This window comes from Amblyomma maculatum, chromosome 4 (assembly GCF_055883805.1).
Source record: "Amblyomma maculatum isolate TAMU_Amacu chromosome 4, ASM5588380v1, whole genome shotgun sequence".
Taxonomy (NCBI): Eukaryota; Metazoa; Arthropoda; class Arachnida; order Ixodida; family Ixodidae; genus Amblyomma; species Amblyomma maculatum.
The window spans coordinates 102,534,283-102,551,789 of record NC_139347.1 but is presented as its reverse complement, the minus strand read 5'-3'; the positions used below and the strand labels follow the sequence as shown (position 1 = coordinate 102,551,789).

At 45.9% G+C, this 17,507-nt stretch overlaps 1 protein-coding gene across 1 annotated transcript in view; it reads right to left on the bottom strand.

The window, feature by feature from the left end:
• The window catches only part of LOC146191880 (disintegrin and metalloproteinase domain-containing protein 10-like), a 46,535-nt gene extending 31,028 nt beyond the window's left edge, over positions 1 to 15,507 (bottom strand). Inside the window, exons 1-4 of the mRNA XM_084600387.1 lie at positions 15,048 to 15,507; positions 10,752 to 10,923; positions 6,477 to 6,598; positions 3,708 to 3,985 (exon numbers count right to left, since the gene is read on the bottom strand). Of these exons, the coding sequence (XP_084456513.1) occupies positions 3,708 to 3,985; positions 6,477 to 6,598; positions 10,752 to 10,923; positions 15,048 to 15,507 (1,032 nt within the window). The remainder of the gene's footprint in view (positions 1 to 3,707; positions 3,986 to 6,476; positions 6,599 to 10,751; positions 10,924 to 15,047) is intronic.
• Between the last annotated feature and the right edge of the window lie 2,000 nt (positions 15,508 to 17,507).

Sequence of the window (17,507 nt, the reverse complement as noted above, 5' to 3'; positions counted from 1 at the left end):
CGGAGCCGATTCACTTCAACGTCTTTCGCTCCGAGCGCCCCCTGGTAATATAATGTTAAATTCTGTTAATTTCCTCTCTCGGGAGGAAAACCTCATGAGCAAAATTTGACAGAAAGGACATTTTTAAGTAGCATCGGCGAATTTTGAGAACAGTAATTGGCTAGCGTTATTTTTTTTAATTCCTGGAGTTTCCATGCTACTTCAGGGAACATAAACCTAAAATAACGACTTTTGGCCTAAATCAGGCAATTTTAAATTGTGGTTGGAATATCAATAAGGAGCAGCGACGAACAAAAGGAGATACCAGTTTCGGAACTACAAAGGATGGCAGTGTATGGTAGACGACATCATCACCTATCGTTTTTATGTCCCCGTGCAGTTAGTCAGCTGACTGTTGTTCGAGAAAACACTGCGTTGTGCGTCTTAAAGCACATCCCAATTTATTCGTCTATTAGTGACCAAGAAAGGCTTTTAATACCTCAGTCCAACTGCGAAGACTTTATAGAGCCAACTAAGTACTGAAGTCGTGCTTTGTTTGCCTGGCAACTCGCATTAAGATATACCAAACACTGAAGGATGCCTCTATGGCTTCGTATTCCTTCTAACCACTGTCCGACTTAGGTAAAGCGGTCGAATATATCAGTCTTATCAGACGTTAATATATTTCTTGCGCTGCAGTTTCTCATGAAGTCCTGAAGTGCTAAAACAGTGTAACTTGACGCCTAGGAAAGTGCATGCGACATTATCAAAATAACGAGGTGACATAAACTACCTTACATTCATGACGAATTTTATGTTGTCTACAATTAACAAAACTTATATTATTTACGCCTTACCATTACCTGTTGAATACCAGTCAGTGCACATGCCAGACCACTCATGATGAGGTGTCGGAACCATCAACTTCAACATTAATTTAAAAAAAAAAACAGGTAGAGGATGAAGCATTTCACTCTGCGCTTAATTTCAATGTGAGAAGTTGCAGCAACTGTGCGAGAAGTGACAGCTGGGAAAATTGATCCTTGTAAATTTTACTCCCGCATCTGTTTTCTTTACTGTCTCGTTTTGGTATTGAAACGTATCATTGCAACTGACAGGAGTTCTGATCTCCTCCTCATGGGGATACTAAGCTAGATACAGTTGCTGACCGATTTTTCAGACTCAGTAGGATCCTGAAAAATGGTCGAAAATAATCGCTAAGAGCTGAAAATGAATGCTAAATGAGCTCATATTAAAAACAAATAGAGCACATGACGGGAGTAAAGAAGTATACGCAACTCGTACAGCGCTAAACTCACGACTGATTTTCCTTGAAGTGCGAAGTGCGAAGAAGTTCAAAGAAGGAAAATTATGCGCAGAAACCACGCAGGCAAATAAAGTTACACAGCGGATCTAAATATGCACGTTGCGGGTCACCAACACGGATTAATAGATTTTACCCAGATGGTCTCACGATGCTAAAACATCTGCTGCTGAAACTGATGTCTAAATTTTTAGATCCCGCCAAACAATTATAAGAACGATTACGATACTCGGCAATGCGAAATTTGAGCGCAGCTATATAAGCACTTTTATGATACATTGAGGCAAGGAAATTCAGAGAGGCTTGTAGGTATATATGTGAGTTACAAAGCATTCTTTATTTTTCTCAACAGCCAAAGAGAATTTGTCAGATAGGAGCCATAACCGATGGGCTCTTCTTTCTTTTAAATTATCTAGGCTCGTGACTTAAATCGTGAAATGATATAAGGTTATCCTTGGCTGTCCCCGGAGCGGATGTGGGCACATAACCCGGCCGACTAAACCTCGGACTGTCTGGTGAGCCGCCTCGTTTCCAGGGCTGCCAGAATGTGCCGGTACCCAAATCAATTCAATGTCCCTACCTGGGAAAGGAATCTTATTAAGAATATTTAGAGTAGATTGTGCAATTTACCACTTCCGCCTTGAACGAAGGAAGTTTCCGCCCCCGCACAAGCATCTTAGCAAAAAACTCGAAATTACCTAGAGGAGACTCCAAACAAACTCCTCCAAACCCGGTAGTTCTCTCACATATTTTCCCCAGTCAATTTTCTCCTGACCGCACACTGTGCGATGAGAGAGCTACCCTCAACCATATACTCTGGGGATGCAAGGAGGACTCCCCACCTCCAGAATTAGGAAAAATCCTGCATCCAGATGACTGGAAGACCCTGCTGCGCAGCTCGGAGCCGTGCATACAAGACCGGATCCTCAAGAGCGCCTACCGCTAACAGGCTTGACCTGCTGGCCATCTAGTAGGGCAATGTAACTTGGCCTTATATAACTATCCGGCTAAATAAAGGTTTCTTCTCTCTCTCTCTCTCTCTCTCTCTCTCTCTCTCTCTCTCTCTCTCTCTCTCTCTCTCTCTCTCTCTTTTGGCTCGTGACTCTCTCGCGGCTTGTGACCCTCTTTCACTGAGTTACACCTATAACGGCACCAACAGCGACGTAGTCAACAGCTGAATGGGCTCATAAGCGCTGCACTCCAAAAACTAACCTTCAGAGATGAGTTTCTTCGGTAGATGTTTCTAATAACCATGAGGCCAGCATGTAATATAATATGTTCCTCATTGCCCGTTTATCGCAACATCCGCATTTGAATGCGCTCTATCTTTCTTTTCATGTGTCTGTGTAATTCTTTATCGGAAATGAATACTTTCCTTTTTTCAGAAGGCAATATGCACAACCGTATTGAACCTATAGCAAGGGGCTAGTTTCGGGTACATCATAATATAATACAACATAGCTACAGCACGAGGAGACAAACACTATTTATAAAGGAAAAGTCAGAAATTCTCATTTAAAGGAAGTTAAAAAAAATACGTAGAATTTTTTTTTTTTTTTTATCCGCAAAAATGCGTGCCATAACTCCACATGCTCATCAAGAACGCTTTGAGGAACTGTAAAAGGTTTGCTTTCATTTTAAAAACATTGGGAATGTCATTCCAAATTAAAACATGATTGAACTTTAATACAGTATTTGCCTATAATTATGGCCACACACTGGTAAACTGAAATGGTTAGCACAAATAGCTCTTGCCTTCCCTATGGGGCTTATTAAATATACATAGGAGAAGTGGATCATTTTTTTCCACGATTTTATAAATTGTCTGCGCTACCTTTAAAATGTAGACGAAGTGAATAGGTTGAATGCGGGTTGCCTCAAACATTTAATTGCTGAGTCAGCCTATTTTGAGTAAGTAATGATTTTTACCGTTCTCTTCTGCAATCAGACTACAGGGTGGGGAAATGTTTGATAGATGTTGCCCCATGATACTGTGCTGTAGATTAGTTGGCGATGTGTAAAAGCAAATGAAGTATGCCACGGTTGCTGCGCATTGCGAGAAAGGTTATTCGTGAGTTCAGTCCTGTGTCACATCTTTCGTCCCGTTTTGTGCGCTGTTCTTCATTCGCGATTTAGTTATACCAACTAGCCCAGCTTATCACTCTCCGCTAGATGAGCTTTCTTTATTTGCCTACGATATGATAAATAACAAAGAAAATATCCATATGCATTAATTGTCTCCCAACATTCAGCAATTACAAATCATAGCACGCCCATTCCGTGAACGTAATCCTGCTTAATGTGGCCTAAGATCTTCAAGCTTGACAACACAGGATTTTGACATCGGCCCTAAGCGGAGTTTGACTAAGCTGTTATGGTCTAAGATCCGCAGAAGCCAACTAACCTTGCGATGGACGTTATGCTCAGAATCCAGCTTCGCGCGGCTCCTCATGACGGAGTCCATCCATCGCTCGGTGTCCGGCCGGAGTCCGCACCAGCCGCCGGGAGTTCCGGTGTCGGGGAAGTGCGCGTCACGCGCGTCGTACAGCACGGAGTGGAATGCCTTAGGTCGCGGGAAAAAGCGGCGCGCATTTTCCGCGTAGTAGCGGCCCCAGGGTGACTGAATGGCCCCGTGAAAGACGCCGTCCACCAACGCGCCGTACACGTGACTGGAAGGTTCGCCTGTGGAGCAACAATGAAACAGAAACGAAAATATGAGAATTTGCTTCTACGAAAGCGCACGAATACTGACTACAATTAAGCACCTCTTCTATTCGGCGATATGACCACCTTCTCAACATAGCGCGCCTTCCAGGCTTCACAGCCGTATCGTATTTGAATAGAATCCTAGGTGCTGTCACCTATGAGGGCAGGGATGCTAAAATTTCGAAATCAATTTCGCTCACTCATTCCATCATTGATTTTGAGCTCAAAAGGTGGCATGAAATGATATAGCACTGTAACTAACATACAGTAGGGTGCAATATGGCATGGCATTGTAAGGTAAGGTGCTGTAGGACATGGCACGGTGTGGTATGGTACGGAATGGTGTGTTAATAAACACAGCGCGAACAGGAAGACACAAGACAAGACAAAAGTAAGCTACAGGACAGCGCTTGTCCTGTAGCTTCCTTTTATCTTGTCTGTCTTCCTGTTAGCGCTGTGTTTATTAATAATGGATGTTTACAAACTCGCCCAACAAAGTATCACAGTATGGTGTGGTGCGGTATGGTATGGCATGGCATGGTATGGTATGGCGCATGCTATTATGGTACGGTATGGTATGGCATGGTATCGTGTGGTGTGTGGTGTGGTGTGTGGTGCGGTCTGGTGCGGTGTAGAGTGGTGTGGTATGGTATGGTGTGGTATGGTATGCTATGGTATGGTATGGTATGGTATGGTATGGTATGGTATGGTATGGTATGGTATGGTATGGTATGGTATGGCTTTTTATGGCATGGCATTGCATGGAATGGTATGGTATGGGTATGGTTTGGTATGGTATGGTATGGTATGGTATGGTATGGTATGGTATGGTATGGTATGGTATGGTATGGTATGGTATGGTATGGTATGGTATGGCATGGTATGGTATGGTATGGTATGGTATGGTATGGTATGGTATGGTATGGTATGGTATGGTATGGCATGGTATGGCTTTTCATGGCATGGCATTGCATGGAATGGTATGGTATGGTTTGGCATGGTAAGGTACGGTACGGTACAGAACGGTATTAAAGTTTAAAGTTCGGAATCATTATACCGGCTGTGAGAGACGCCGCAATGGAATGGCGAGGTAATTTCGTCTCCCCAGGGTTATTCAAACTCAACTGTCCAACTTCGATGAGACGACACCGGCGTCAACCACGTTTCCTTCAGACAAGGTCTCTCCAGTCTTCTTTCTAAAAATACGACTGACGTTTGCATTCACGCGGCTCAAGACGCACTTGACTGCATACCACTACATGTTATCAAAACTTTCGAAATACTTAATCTTCACGTTAAAGGTATAAAACGACAGCGTTAAAGGATCGCGTCTGCAGGCTCCCCTTGCCGATCCTTTTTCGCGTACATTCACTTTGTTACTTGCTTAATTAATAAACATAAATTCGTGCCCCTCGTACCCTACACATACGTTTTAGCATGCCGTCCTGCGTCACCAAATTATAGGAAAGACCATCTTACATAGATATAAATCACACTGTTAGTGTTAACCAATCTGTACGATTGTGCCTACGCGGATAAAAGGAACACGCCTGACTCAGAATCTAAGGGTCCCTGATTCGTTTCCCATCTCACCCTTCGTAAAGCTCCTCCTGGCAACTCGGTCATGCCATGTGATCTCGCGATGTCACACAACCCGCCGACCAATCAGGCGTCCGGCCTTGTCGCCTGCCATCTACCACATTTCAAAGACATGCGCGTGATTTCGTACTTTAAACGCCGACAACGGGCTTTCCGCCGGACTGGAACCTTAATGCGGTCACTTTAAAACAGTTCCTGCTTCGTTCAGGAGTTTGACGCACAAAAGTGTCGACAGGTAAAGAGACTAGGCAGAAATTATTATGGCAGCTCATGTTGTAGGTGAGCTAGCGGTTTCCTCGACAACAAAGAGAACTCCTGTTTCTTCAGAAACTCCGTTTCGATGCAAAGATTAAACAGGAAAAATTAAAAACCGTCCGCATTTTGAAGTAGATAAAATACTTCGCTGGGTAACCAACCATATCCCTCAAAGCCCGCATATTTGCAGTGTTCGTTTAATCAGAAAAGATTTCTCCGACGGGCAAGAGAAATCATGGCAGCTAGGGAAAACGACCTTGGCATAATGAAGTCGCTCCTACAAATTAAGCACCGCCGGGGTGGTGCACTGGTTACGGCAGTCGACTACTGTGCCCAAGGACGCGGGATCGAATCCCGGCCTCGGCGGTCGCTTTTCGATGGCGGCGAAAAGCAAGGTGCCCGTGCGCTGTGCGATGTGAGTGCACGTTAAAGAACCCCAGGTGGTCGAAATTTCTGGAGTCCTCCACTACGGCGTCTCTCATAGCCTGAGTCGCTTTGGAACCCTACAAACCAACCAACCATCCTACAAATAAAGAGAACACGAAAGGCAGCAAAACATCAGTTCTAGACAATAGGCGAGTAGAATACAGAAAAGTCACGGAAGCAAGCTTACCAACAAGTTCTCCGCTGTATATGTGGCTGATGTCAGGCGTAATGCGGCCAAGCTGCGCCGTCTCCACCACGAGGTCCTTGTGAAAAGCTGACGTGTCTGGCCTCAACTTCAAATGGAACAGCCTGCGAGAACGCAGTAATTCGCAGCAGTTTATATTTGAAGAGTTTCTCAATGAGCCAAATACGCCAAAACAAAGAACTCAGAAAAATGAAGCACGAAAATTTGTTATCCGCACAAGCCTTAGTGATATCCAAGTTATTACTTGACGTGCTTCATATTTAATGTAGAAGCTCTAAACACCAGTATTCAATCGAACAATGTGCGAATATGGAAAAATTTCAGAATATCAGTATGTACACTTTTAATTTGGCACCTTCAACTGTGACTTGAAATTCGACCCAATTTTGTTCAGCAAACTCAATTTTTTATTGTTGTTTTCAGGCTGTTTGTGAAAATATTGCCCAAAAATTTATATGGGTTGTGAATACAGTCGAAACACAATTAGAAAATCTATTGCGTGCAATAAAGGGCAGTGCTGTGTTCCAGTGCAAGCAGTTCAATGTTGCCTTTCGATGGAGGCGAAACAGATTGGCGTCCGTGTGCTGTTCGATGTTACTGCACTTTAAAAAACCCCAGGTGGTCGAAATTTCCGGAGTCCTCCACTATGGCGTCTCTCATAGCCTGAGTCACTTTGGGACGTTAAAAGCATAAAAACCTACAAAGGACAAATAGCAGGCTTCTCCTGCAAGCGCTAACGTCAGATCCTTCCTTTATGTTGTACACCCCTCGGAAGCAAGGAAGTAACCTAGCTATAATACAGGGGACGCAGAATCATTCTACTTCACTGTGCTACTCTAGATTCATGACTATAGTAAGAGTGCGGGACGCAAAACAAAAAGACGACAGCTAGTACTACTGTTTCCTGCTTGTCTCGGCTATTTCGTTTTAATATTCAATTGAGCAAGTGACTGCCAACATATCCAACTAAAATCTACATTCCCTGCGGCAGAGAGGCTTCATTGCTTCATCCGCGGCAGGGCTAATGTTAGATCTCATCGTTATTGCCTTACAAGTTCAGGCCTTCCTGCGATATCTTAATATCATTGGCAGCCGATGAGAGCGTAGCGCCGGTTGAAGAGTGAATGAAGTATACCGCTCGAAACAGTACATTTGAGACTCAATAATAAAGGAGTATCTGGATATGGTTCGCTTCGGTCAGTACATCGGCAGAATCTGATTCATTTTTTTTTTTATTTCAGACATGACTTGAGCGAAGGATTTCAAGACTTTATTGGGCGTCTTTCGCTTTCACAGCCTTGGAAAAAGATTCCCACTATTACGTTACTTCCTAATGCGAAATTCAAGCGCAACTCATCAGCTGTTTCACCTTTTCGATAAATTGAGGCAAAGATTTCGAGCAAAACACGTATGCACAATTACAGAACTTTTTTTTTTTATTTTCACACGCATTCCTTCAAGAAACACTCCACTAACAGTTCTTGGCTGTCATGAAAGAAGCTTTGTGGCCGGAGAAATGAAGAGATCAATTGAGTTATCGGGAGGCTGCGGGAGGCTGCGGGAGGCTGCGGGAGGCTGCGGGAGGCAACGCGTCGGTCCATAGGAGCGTTGCGCGGTGAACAGATAGCATCGACTGAGTGATGCCGCTGAAGCCGCTAGCGAGTGAAGCGAATGAGAACGGGATGCACGCACCGTGAGCCGCTTAGCAAGTCGGTGTTTCGGCAACCAGAGATCACCCTTGCCGCCACTCAGGAAGAGAGGGGGGGGGGGGGGGGGGGGCTCCTCCTCTTTTTGCATGGCAACGACGGTGTTCTACGCAGCACTACAGTGAACTAGAATATTCTAGTTCACTGTAGCAGCACGTTGTCTCGACTCGCTAGCGGCATCAGTCAGTCGCTGCTAGCGCTGCCTCTGGCGACCCCCCCCCCCCCCCTCCGTTCCTCGCGTTCGATGTGTACCCCCCCCTCTTCCTGCGAGGCTCCGGTTGCCGAAGCGCCGGCTCGAACTGGTGGGCTTAAACGGAAGTGGGGGGGGGGGGGGGGGGGGGGGTAGGGAAAGGAACTGGTTACGAGGCCGAAGACGCTGACGCTGCCACGAAACCCAGGAAGGGGCGCCAGCGCTGCGCTCTAAAATATAACAAGGCCTTTGGATGAGCTTTCCATAACAGCAAAATTTCATTGCGAAACACTGCGAAATGGCAGTGTACATCCGGTGGCCAATACCAACTCACTTCAAAAGCGAGGCAACTCAGCCGAGCGCAGGCGCCGGTCGTGGCGATTTCCCGAAACAAGAGTAGAAAACGTATACGGGCTTTTTTCGACCGAAGCACATTCATAGTGGGAGCACTGTTTCAAGAAGACAATCCAACAGCGGGTTAAGCAAAAAGAAGCTCTGTTAACCATCGCACCCCGTATTTACTGCATATACCTGGGAGGAGCTTCCATTATGTTGAACACAGCTGCGTCTGGTATACATGTACACTATCTCTTAATGATACTCACGAAAACTATGCAATATGGCTTCCAGCTAAGAGCAGCTATACTGCGGCATATCTACAGCCAGTTTTGTGACAACTCACTAAGCTGCCTCGTAGCTCGCATAAAGCGCAATCTATTTTGGGTTAGAAGCCATCTTGCAAGATAGCCCCGCAGCGGTGGCGCAGTGGTTAAGGCGCTCGACCATTGTGCCCAAATATGCAGGATCGAATCCCGGCCGCGGCGGTCGCTTTTCGATAGAGGCGAAAAGCAAGGCACCCTAGTGCTGTGCGATGTCACTGCATGTTAAAGAACCACAGCTGGTCAATATTTCCGGAGACCTCCACTACGCCGTCTCTGCGTCTTTCATAGCCTGAGTCGCTTTGGGACGTTAAACGCAATAAACCAAACCATTTTGCAATATGCTTTTATACATTTCGAAATGCACCTGCTGTATTTGATGAAAGCACTTGTCAAAATTTCTTGTGGGCGTAGTAAATTTTCAGTTACAACTTTGTCTCACTGCGTAACAAGACCATCACAGTAGCCTATGCAGATACAATAAATTTCAAGGAATGAAAACCTCACACTCGCCTAGCTCACCCGGCCGGAAGACCTTCGACGATTATTACATCATAATCTCAACAACAGTCTCCTTATATGTTCAGGACTACAGCTGCCCCTCAAAGAAATTAAGACATTTTCGAGGCTATTTTTTTATATTTGTATTGTAATAAATTGAGTTTAAATTCGAAGTTTCTCTTAGTTGAAAGCCGCCTGGCCGAACGAATAAATTTACAAGTCAAACTCGAGTGAAAGTTATGTATACGTGTATGCTACAGCTCACGCCTGCCAGATATTATTTATAATATAACAGTGTAAATATCAGGCACAGAGATCTTATTACTGACAAAAACTCTTCCTTATTTATGTTTTGTGTAGCGTTCTTGTTTTAGATAGCTATATACTTATAATCCAAAAGATTCACTGAATTCTCAGTAGCTAATCGGAAGCTCCGCTTCTTTACTCATGATGACATCAGTGACAAAAAGTTGCGCTAGCTTGAAGAAAAGGTGGTTAAATGGTGACTTCTGGCATCTGCAAACTGCGGTCCAATAAACGTATTTACATTCAATCTACTCATAATTCCGCACACAATGAAGCAAATGATATTAACTCGAGTGCCCATTGAAAGCACCAAAGATGTGCAGCTTAATTTTGACGCCAATGTTACATGTTTGACTTTCGGATACTCTGCTTAACGCTCCTCAAAACTAAGGTTCTGGTGGCACGCGGTGTTTAACCACCTAAAGTGATGCAGGCCACCCGGATCTCTTAACTAGTTCTGCGATCACAGTACACGACAGTTTCTGCATTTCGCCTTTATCAAAACGCGGCCTGCCTCGACAAGGGTTCGATCATGAGACATTGAAAACATTAACAGAACGACAAATCAAATGAGCCATCGCAGCGGTCCTCTGAACATGTGAATGTGCGCACCATTTGTGCGTTCCAACTTAATCCACATGAAACCGACAAAAATGCTATTTGCAATTTGCAGTGTTCCTGAATGAGTGAATAAAATATTTTGAGAGCGACATTACAATATCGTTCGGTGTGCGACAAAAATACTTATTTACGAAAACAATTTTCTTCCTAGGTTTCCGGCGCGCGAAATGCGTGGTTCTTTCTATAGGTGCAATGTAACAATGTTCGGAAAATTGCATTTAGTTCGTGGACATGCTTAGGCGGGAAACAATGCGACCATATGGGCAGAACTTGCCGGTTAAATCCTTGGAAGCGCAGGTAGACGTGGCCATGGGCATGTTGGTTTTGGTTGATGGACCTTCTAAGCCTCACGTGGTCCCTGTGCACACGGTGCGGCTGGTACGAGAGTGGCTCGAAGTGGGTCACGAAGCGACTCAGTCGGCGCGCTGCGCATTCATAGAAGTCCCCTACAAGATCTTTTCATCCAGAAAGTAACATGCTGAAACGCCTCTTCTCTGAACTACTACAAGCCGATTCCGCTGATGCCAGCATCGTGCTAGCGTCGAGTGCATAAAGCAGTACTGCGAGCAAATGGAAACGTCCCCTTTTACTGGAAAGGTTTGTAATGTGCTTCTATAACTATGATGATGAGGAGGATACATTACTGGATAGAGTCGCCATAGCATCAAGTATAGTAGAAAAATAATAATCTTTATATTCAGTTCATCATCCCCATATTTGACTAAGGCGACTGCAAGGCAAAGGCCTCTCCCATATCCCTTCAGTTAACCTTCATTCTATAACATTACACGCAGGTCGCGAAGAGAATGCGGTTCGGGGTTAGAAAAAGAAAGAAAAAGAAAGCTTTCCGATAATACAAAAAAAAAAGGCCCACAGTCATGGCATGGAGACGTTTCACACACGCGGCCTTTTCGTCGACTCCATCACGCTTCTTTGAATCATGCTCTTGGCAAAATCTGATAAGCGGCTCTGACTGCATGCTTAGAATTCAAAGCTATTTCACGTCATGTGATTATCGCAAAGATATATGCAGCGCTTGCCACGATCAAGGTGACGGCAATACAGGCTCCGAAAGCGTTTACTCACCCTCTATTAGAACTGGCCCGATGAAAAGCAAGACCACGACAGCAAGCCCACAGCACTTGATTGCCATGTCCCAGTGCGACCGAAGCGCGATGGCAGAACCCGAATCTTCTCGAATCGCGTTCGCGCGGAGCGTGCAGGAACGTTCTTCTTCTAAGAACGCGAGCAGATTCTTCTTCCTCTTTGAGAAACATTGCTTCATGGCTTTCCAATGGCCACTGTTGTAGAGTCAGCAATGGTGCCTCGAATTTTAAGTCATTTGTATCACTGCCATTAAATATAATATATTGTTCTCATTAGGCGTTTTCGTTGCCATTTCCTGGTGTTCCCGTTGTCAGCGTCACTGCCCTACCGCAAATGGAAAATCGACCGTGGCTTTACATTGGTCCAACGTACACCTGCGGCATGGCCGAACTTAGCACAGGTTTGTCAATGAGGTTGGGCCAAGCTCGTTTCTGGTTCTTAGCCTTCAACTGACCGATCTCGTAGGTCCCATGTCAGTCCTATGTAGGCCCGACGTCGACAAGCAGCCTGGCCGACCTGGGTCCATGTATGGTCGCTAAGGTGGACGCAAGGTTTGGCCAAGGTGAGTTGCCGACCTGCAGATAATATTTACCTTAGCAATGCCAAACGCTGTCTGAAGTTTCACATGTCAGTCCGTGACGTTGCCAACAAAACGCACTCGTTCTTCGTGCAAAAAATTCATGACCCTCAAAACATTCTGCAAAGCTGAAACAAATACAGTGACTTTTTAGGCAACAGGTTGTTAAGATAAACATAATTAACAGAAACATTATCGTGGTGACCAGGTGCATCACATCAATTTTACAAAAAAATTCTAGGGGGCACTTTGGATCACTAAACTTCCATAAGTACATTACATGATAGCAGCACTTAGAACTAAGGCTACTCATTCCATATTTACACTACGCTACTTAGCGTACTTACAAATTCTAAGTAGCACGGGCATTACTGCTTTGCACTACTAGTGACTAATAGTGATTACCAACTAATTATGTATGTCCTCATTTAGCGTAAATTAATTCGTAGTGTCCACTTGGCCACGCTATCGCATCAACTATCGACGATACTTAAACGTCGCCTAAGTTTTTGAAGCGCATGTATCAGCCGAAGTAAATCTGTAGAGATCGCCAGGCAGGGGCGACCGCGGCCACATTTATTTGAGGAGAAGCTGAGGTGACGACGGCAGCGTCCGACCGAGGCGAAGGTTAGTCGCTGGCATTTACATTGATTACTCCAAACCATTTGATCGTTTAAATCATAGGACATTGCTCAAAAAGTTAGAAGCATACGGAATCCGAGGTGTGTCCCTAGACTTAATACGTTCATATCTGGAGCATCGTACACAAAGTGTTAAAATAGGCGAAAATCTTTCTTCCTCAAAGCGTGGTACTATGGGCGTGCCTCAAGGGAGCATCCTGGGGCCCCTCTTATTTAATTTTTATGTCAATGACATTGTAAACATTAATGCAAGGCCAGGGTATATAATATATGCGGATGACACAACACTCTTATTTCGAAGCAATGACTACAACGAGCTTGTAAACGACATAAATGAATCGTTGAATCATTTGAGCACATGGAGCAAACTTAATTCATTAGAAATAAATGTAACCAAAACAAAAGCAATGTTTTTTTTTTTCGTAAGACAGTCATCGTTGCCAATAATGTCTCTAAATAATAGTATAATTTTTGGCCGTGCTCCTATTGAAATCGTTGATGAAGTAAAAACACTCGGGGTTGATTTTCACAAAAATATTTCCTTGGATAGGCACGTAAATGAAACAATTTCACGCCTGTCAAAAGTAGTGGGTATATTAGCAAAATTCCATTTCTTTCTACCGGCCAAAATTAAGCTTCATATATACAATTCATTGTTCTTGTCTCAACTAAACTACTGTTTCCTTGTATGGGGTAAAACTACACAAACAAATTTAAATAGATTATATATATTGCAGAAAAAGGCGGTCCGCCATATAGCTGGAGCAGACTACTACACTCATACCATGCCGCTTTTCAAGAATTTTAGAATAATGCCAGTGGCCTATCTCTATTCATACAACTTAGCCGTTCGCTACAAACAGCACATTGCTACCTCTGAAGCTACAGTACTTTCCATCGCAAATTTAAGAGCACTTACACGAACATACCCTTCACGTTCTACAGATACTTGGATTGTGCCTTTTGCGAGAACAACATTTGGCCAGCAAATGCTCGCATATCTTCCGCCCTCTCTCTTAAATTATCTTCGCCAAAATAAAGTTGATATTGAAAAGGGTAATAAAAGAACAATACATTTATTTTTATGTCAAAGATGTAAATATGCTTTGCGGTTTTCTTTCATTCTTTTGTGTTTTCTGGATTTCATGCTGCATTCATTTTGATGGTATTCACTGGCCCTGTTGATATTTCATGTTGTGCAGTTATATTGAACTTTTCCGGAGACTGAATTATGTGGAAAAGGAAGATGTTTGTAACTCTTGTTTGAAACCACAATCTGAATTTTGGATGCACCGATATTGTAATTACTAACCCCTCGCTGTTGCCATGTATTCGAGCCCGAGCGCCGTCAAGTGAATTAACATTCAATTTTTGTCTCGGGTCCCTCATTTCTTCTTGAAATGAAAATAAACTTCAAACTTCAAGGTCGCGAGCGTTCCTAAGCTCTTATGCCGGCGCTGCTTCCTTCTCTTCGGCACGTGCCGGATGCATGTCACGCGAGTCGCTACAGGGCTCCTCCCCTAGACGATTGGTCGAAAAAAAAAGAAGAAAAAGGAAAAGAAACTCGCAGTCTAAGCAAAACGCACTGCTCTAAAAAAAACTACCAATAAGGCTATACACATAAGTACATGTTAAGTTCGTGTCAAAGTCGTAGTCCAAGGGGCAACCAGGTTTCTTCAATGGCTGTTCAGGAGGTCGCGGCTGAGTAAAACGTAGCGGTAGAGGATGCGGGAATGTTGAAGAGCGTGCGGCAGCACCTTGAATTATCCGCTTGTCCGCTTGGCATGCGACGGCGCTGAAGGCAGGCTTTGTGCTCACAACGAACTGGCCGAATGGATGCTGCAAAGCACTGCGGCGAGCCAGTTTTGGGGAGGGAACGTGACGAAGAGCTATGTACCGTCCTAAGCTTGCAGCACGAGAGGGCGAAATTAACCGTGATGAAGACAGCGGCTGTGGGCTGCGATGTAAGTACGCACGGGTCGCTTGGGGTAGGCATAAGCTGACATGTTGTTGCTGCCTGATAGGGCTTGGAAAAGCGGGAGGGGCACAACAAATGCAAAATGAGTGGCCATAGGCTCTGTGACACGAACCAGAGATATTGCGTCGCATAGCGCGTGGTGTTCGAGCGAGGTGGTTTCGGAGCCCACTGATGCGCAATCGCGATGGAGGGGGATTGCAGACGATGAGCAGGACGCTTGGTGCGAGAAATCGAGGCACGTGCTGAAGTCCGGCGCTGCTGCCTCACACGATTCGCATGCCAGCACTTGAATGACGGCAAAGCTTGCCACTTGTATAATGGAAGTGTACGTGACGGCACAGGAGGACGGAACAGCTGAGGCTGCGCTTACTGTGTCGTAGACGATAGATACGTGTGGGAGAGTAGCCGGGCCGGATGCGCTAGGCAGGAGTGGCAGGGAGCTGGCCGGAGACAGCTGCGGCTTGCTGTGCCCCGAGGATGCAGCCGTAGACGCGAGTGATGCTGGTGAGGTTGCGGATGCTGGCGGCGGCGAAAGCGGGTCTACCGCGTCGTAGAGCGGCAGCGGGCAGTAGCTTTCGCTGAAGTACGCCAGGACGGCAGCACACAGCTCATCGTATGGCCGGCAACTCGAGGCAGGGCAGGCAAGCCGGCAGAGGATGTCAGGTGGTAAGATTTCGGAGAGGACTGCGTGCTTGATCTGCTGGATGGTGACGCAGTTCTGGCACATCGCAGCCTCCAGTTGAGCGAACCACCCGCCGATGCCTGCAAGCCGGAACATCGGAAGCGGCGGGTCGAAAGCCGGGCCTTGCCAATATGCCATCCTAGGACGCCACCGGGGTGAAAGGCACGGTTCTCTGGGTCACCACAAATGTGGCCGCGGTCGCCCCTGCCTGGCAATCTCTACAAATCTATCCGGCCGCTTCACCTTCAAAAACCTGGTGTGACCTTGACCTGATTATGTGTAGGTCTTCATTATCCCGTGGTGTCCATCCAAAAGTGTATTGCGCCGTACTTTCCCTAGAACCTAACTTAATGAAAAAATGAAAAATAATCGCGGATTGAAAAGGCGATGTTACAAGGGCTATGGTTGCTATTCTAAAGGCGAAGTTTAAGGGCCCACAAATACCAAACCGTCAAACCATGCATAACCATGCTAAACATAGCTTTCGCTCGTTTCACTAGGTTTAAGCTATGCTTAAAGGCCCGCTGTCTACCCTCCCGTCCAATTTTTTTTCCCGCGGTGGCTTTGAGGCTTCGGTGGCTTTGAGGCTTCGTCCCCACAACGCAAGGCCGGAAGAAGTTTTTGAAAAGAGTAATTAATAACGGAGTTACAGCCCCCGCAATCAACCGATTTCGCGCTTCCCTCTCCTCCCGTCCCCTCTCAGAGGTTTTTCACGCTCCCGCTCGTCGTCTAGCCTCCGTAAGCCAAATTCCCCTTCCTCCTCCGCGTTTGGCCGGAGGTGGGGCGTCTTGTGGAGAACGTCATTCGAGTACGTCATGGCTCCGCCTTTGAGACTTTTCTTTTTCTTCGCTTTTGCTGTCTCGTTGACGTTGGGCCGAGTCGCCGAACCTCTATCCTAAAAGGGAGAGAAAACGAGAGGTTACGTCGGAGTGGAAGCTTCAGGTTGCGCGAAAGAAGGGAAGGCTGTAGAAACGGTGCAGCACACAGAACGGACCCGGAGCAGGGGGGTGGTGATGGTGGTACTCTCTGCGTGCAGCAGCGAGCGGTGGACACAATTAGTGGTGTACGCTCATCCTAGCCTCTCCCGTCAGTCAGCGAGACGGACCAATGGACGTCGTTCTCGGCAAGTACGTCATAACTGTGGCTCGACGGGCCAGCGCAGGAAACGGGGAGGTTGGCTTCCCGAAAGAGGGTATGAGAGAGCTTTGATTTGTATTTTCGTTGCTTTGCGGCACGGGTGTCACTGTAGCATTTTGCACAGACTATCTCCGGTACCGAGCGTCCCGTCAGTCAGCGAGACGGACCAATGGACGTCGTTCTTGGCAAGTACGTCATAACTGTGGCTCGACGAGCCAGCGCAAGAAACGGGGAAGCTGGCTTCCCGAAGGAGAGTATGAGAGAGCTTTGATTTGTATTTTCGTTGCTTTGCGGCGCGCGTGTGACTGTAGCATTTTGCACCGACTATCTCCGGTACCTGATCGAAACACTGGGCTCTTTTGCTTAAAAGGTCCTTCCCTGGACAGTGGCCCTTTAAGAGACATATAAGAGATCCTTTAATTATTATTTCCTTCTCTATTAAGGCGAAAGCCTTCAATGGCTCACACTGATTTATATATAGGAAGAGAAAGGCGCGGTAACTGTCTCACTTGTTTTCTGTGATTTATTTATAGGAAGGGAAGGCGCGGTAACAGTCTCACTTGTTTTTCTGTGGACAACGCGGTAACTGTCTCACTTGTTTTCTGTGGATACCGCAACCGCGCCGTAAGGGAAGGGAGGAAGGTGGGAGTGAAAGTGGAAAGAGAAGGAGGAGCCGTAGTGGAGGGCTACGAAGTAATTTGGACCACCTGGGGACCTTTAACGTGCTCTGACATCGCACAGTACACGAACGCCTCTTCGTTTCGCCTCCATCGAAACGCAGCCGCCGAGGTCGGGTTTGAACCCGGGTACTCCGGCACTGTAGTCGGGCGTCTTACCACTGCACCACCCCAGCGGGGCTCACACTGTTATTGTTGCGACTGTAGGATGAAGGAAAATAAAATGCACGG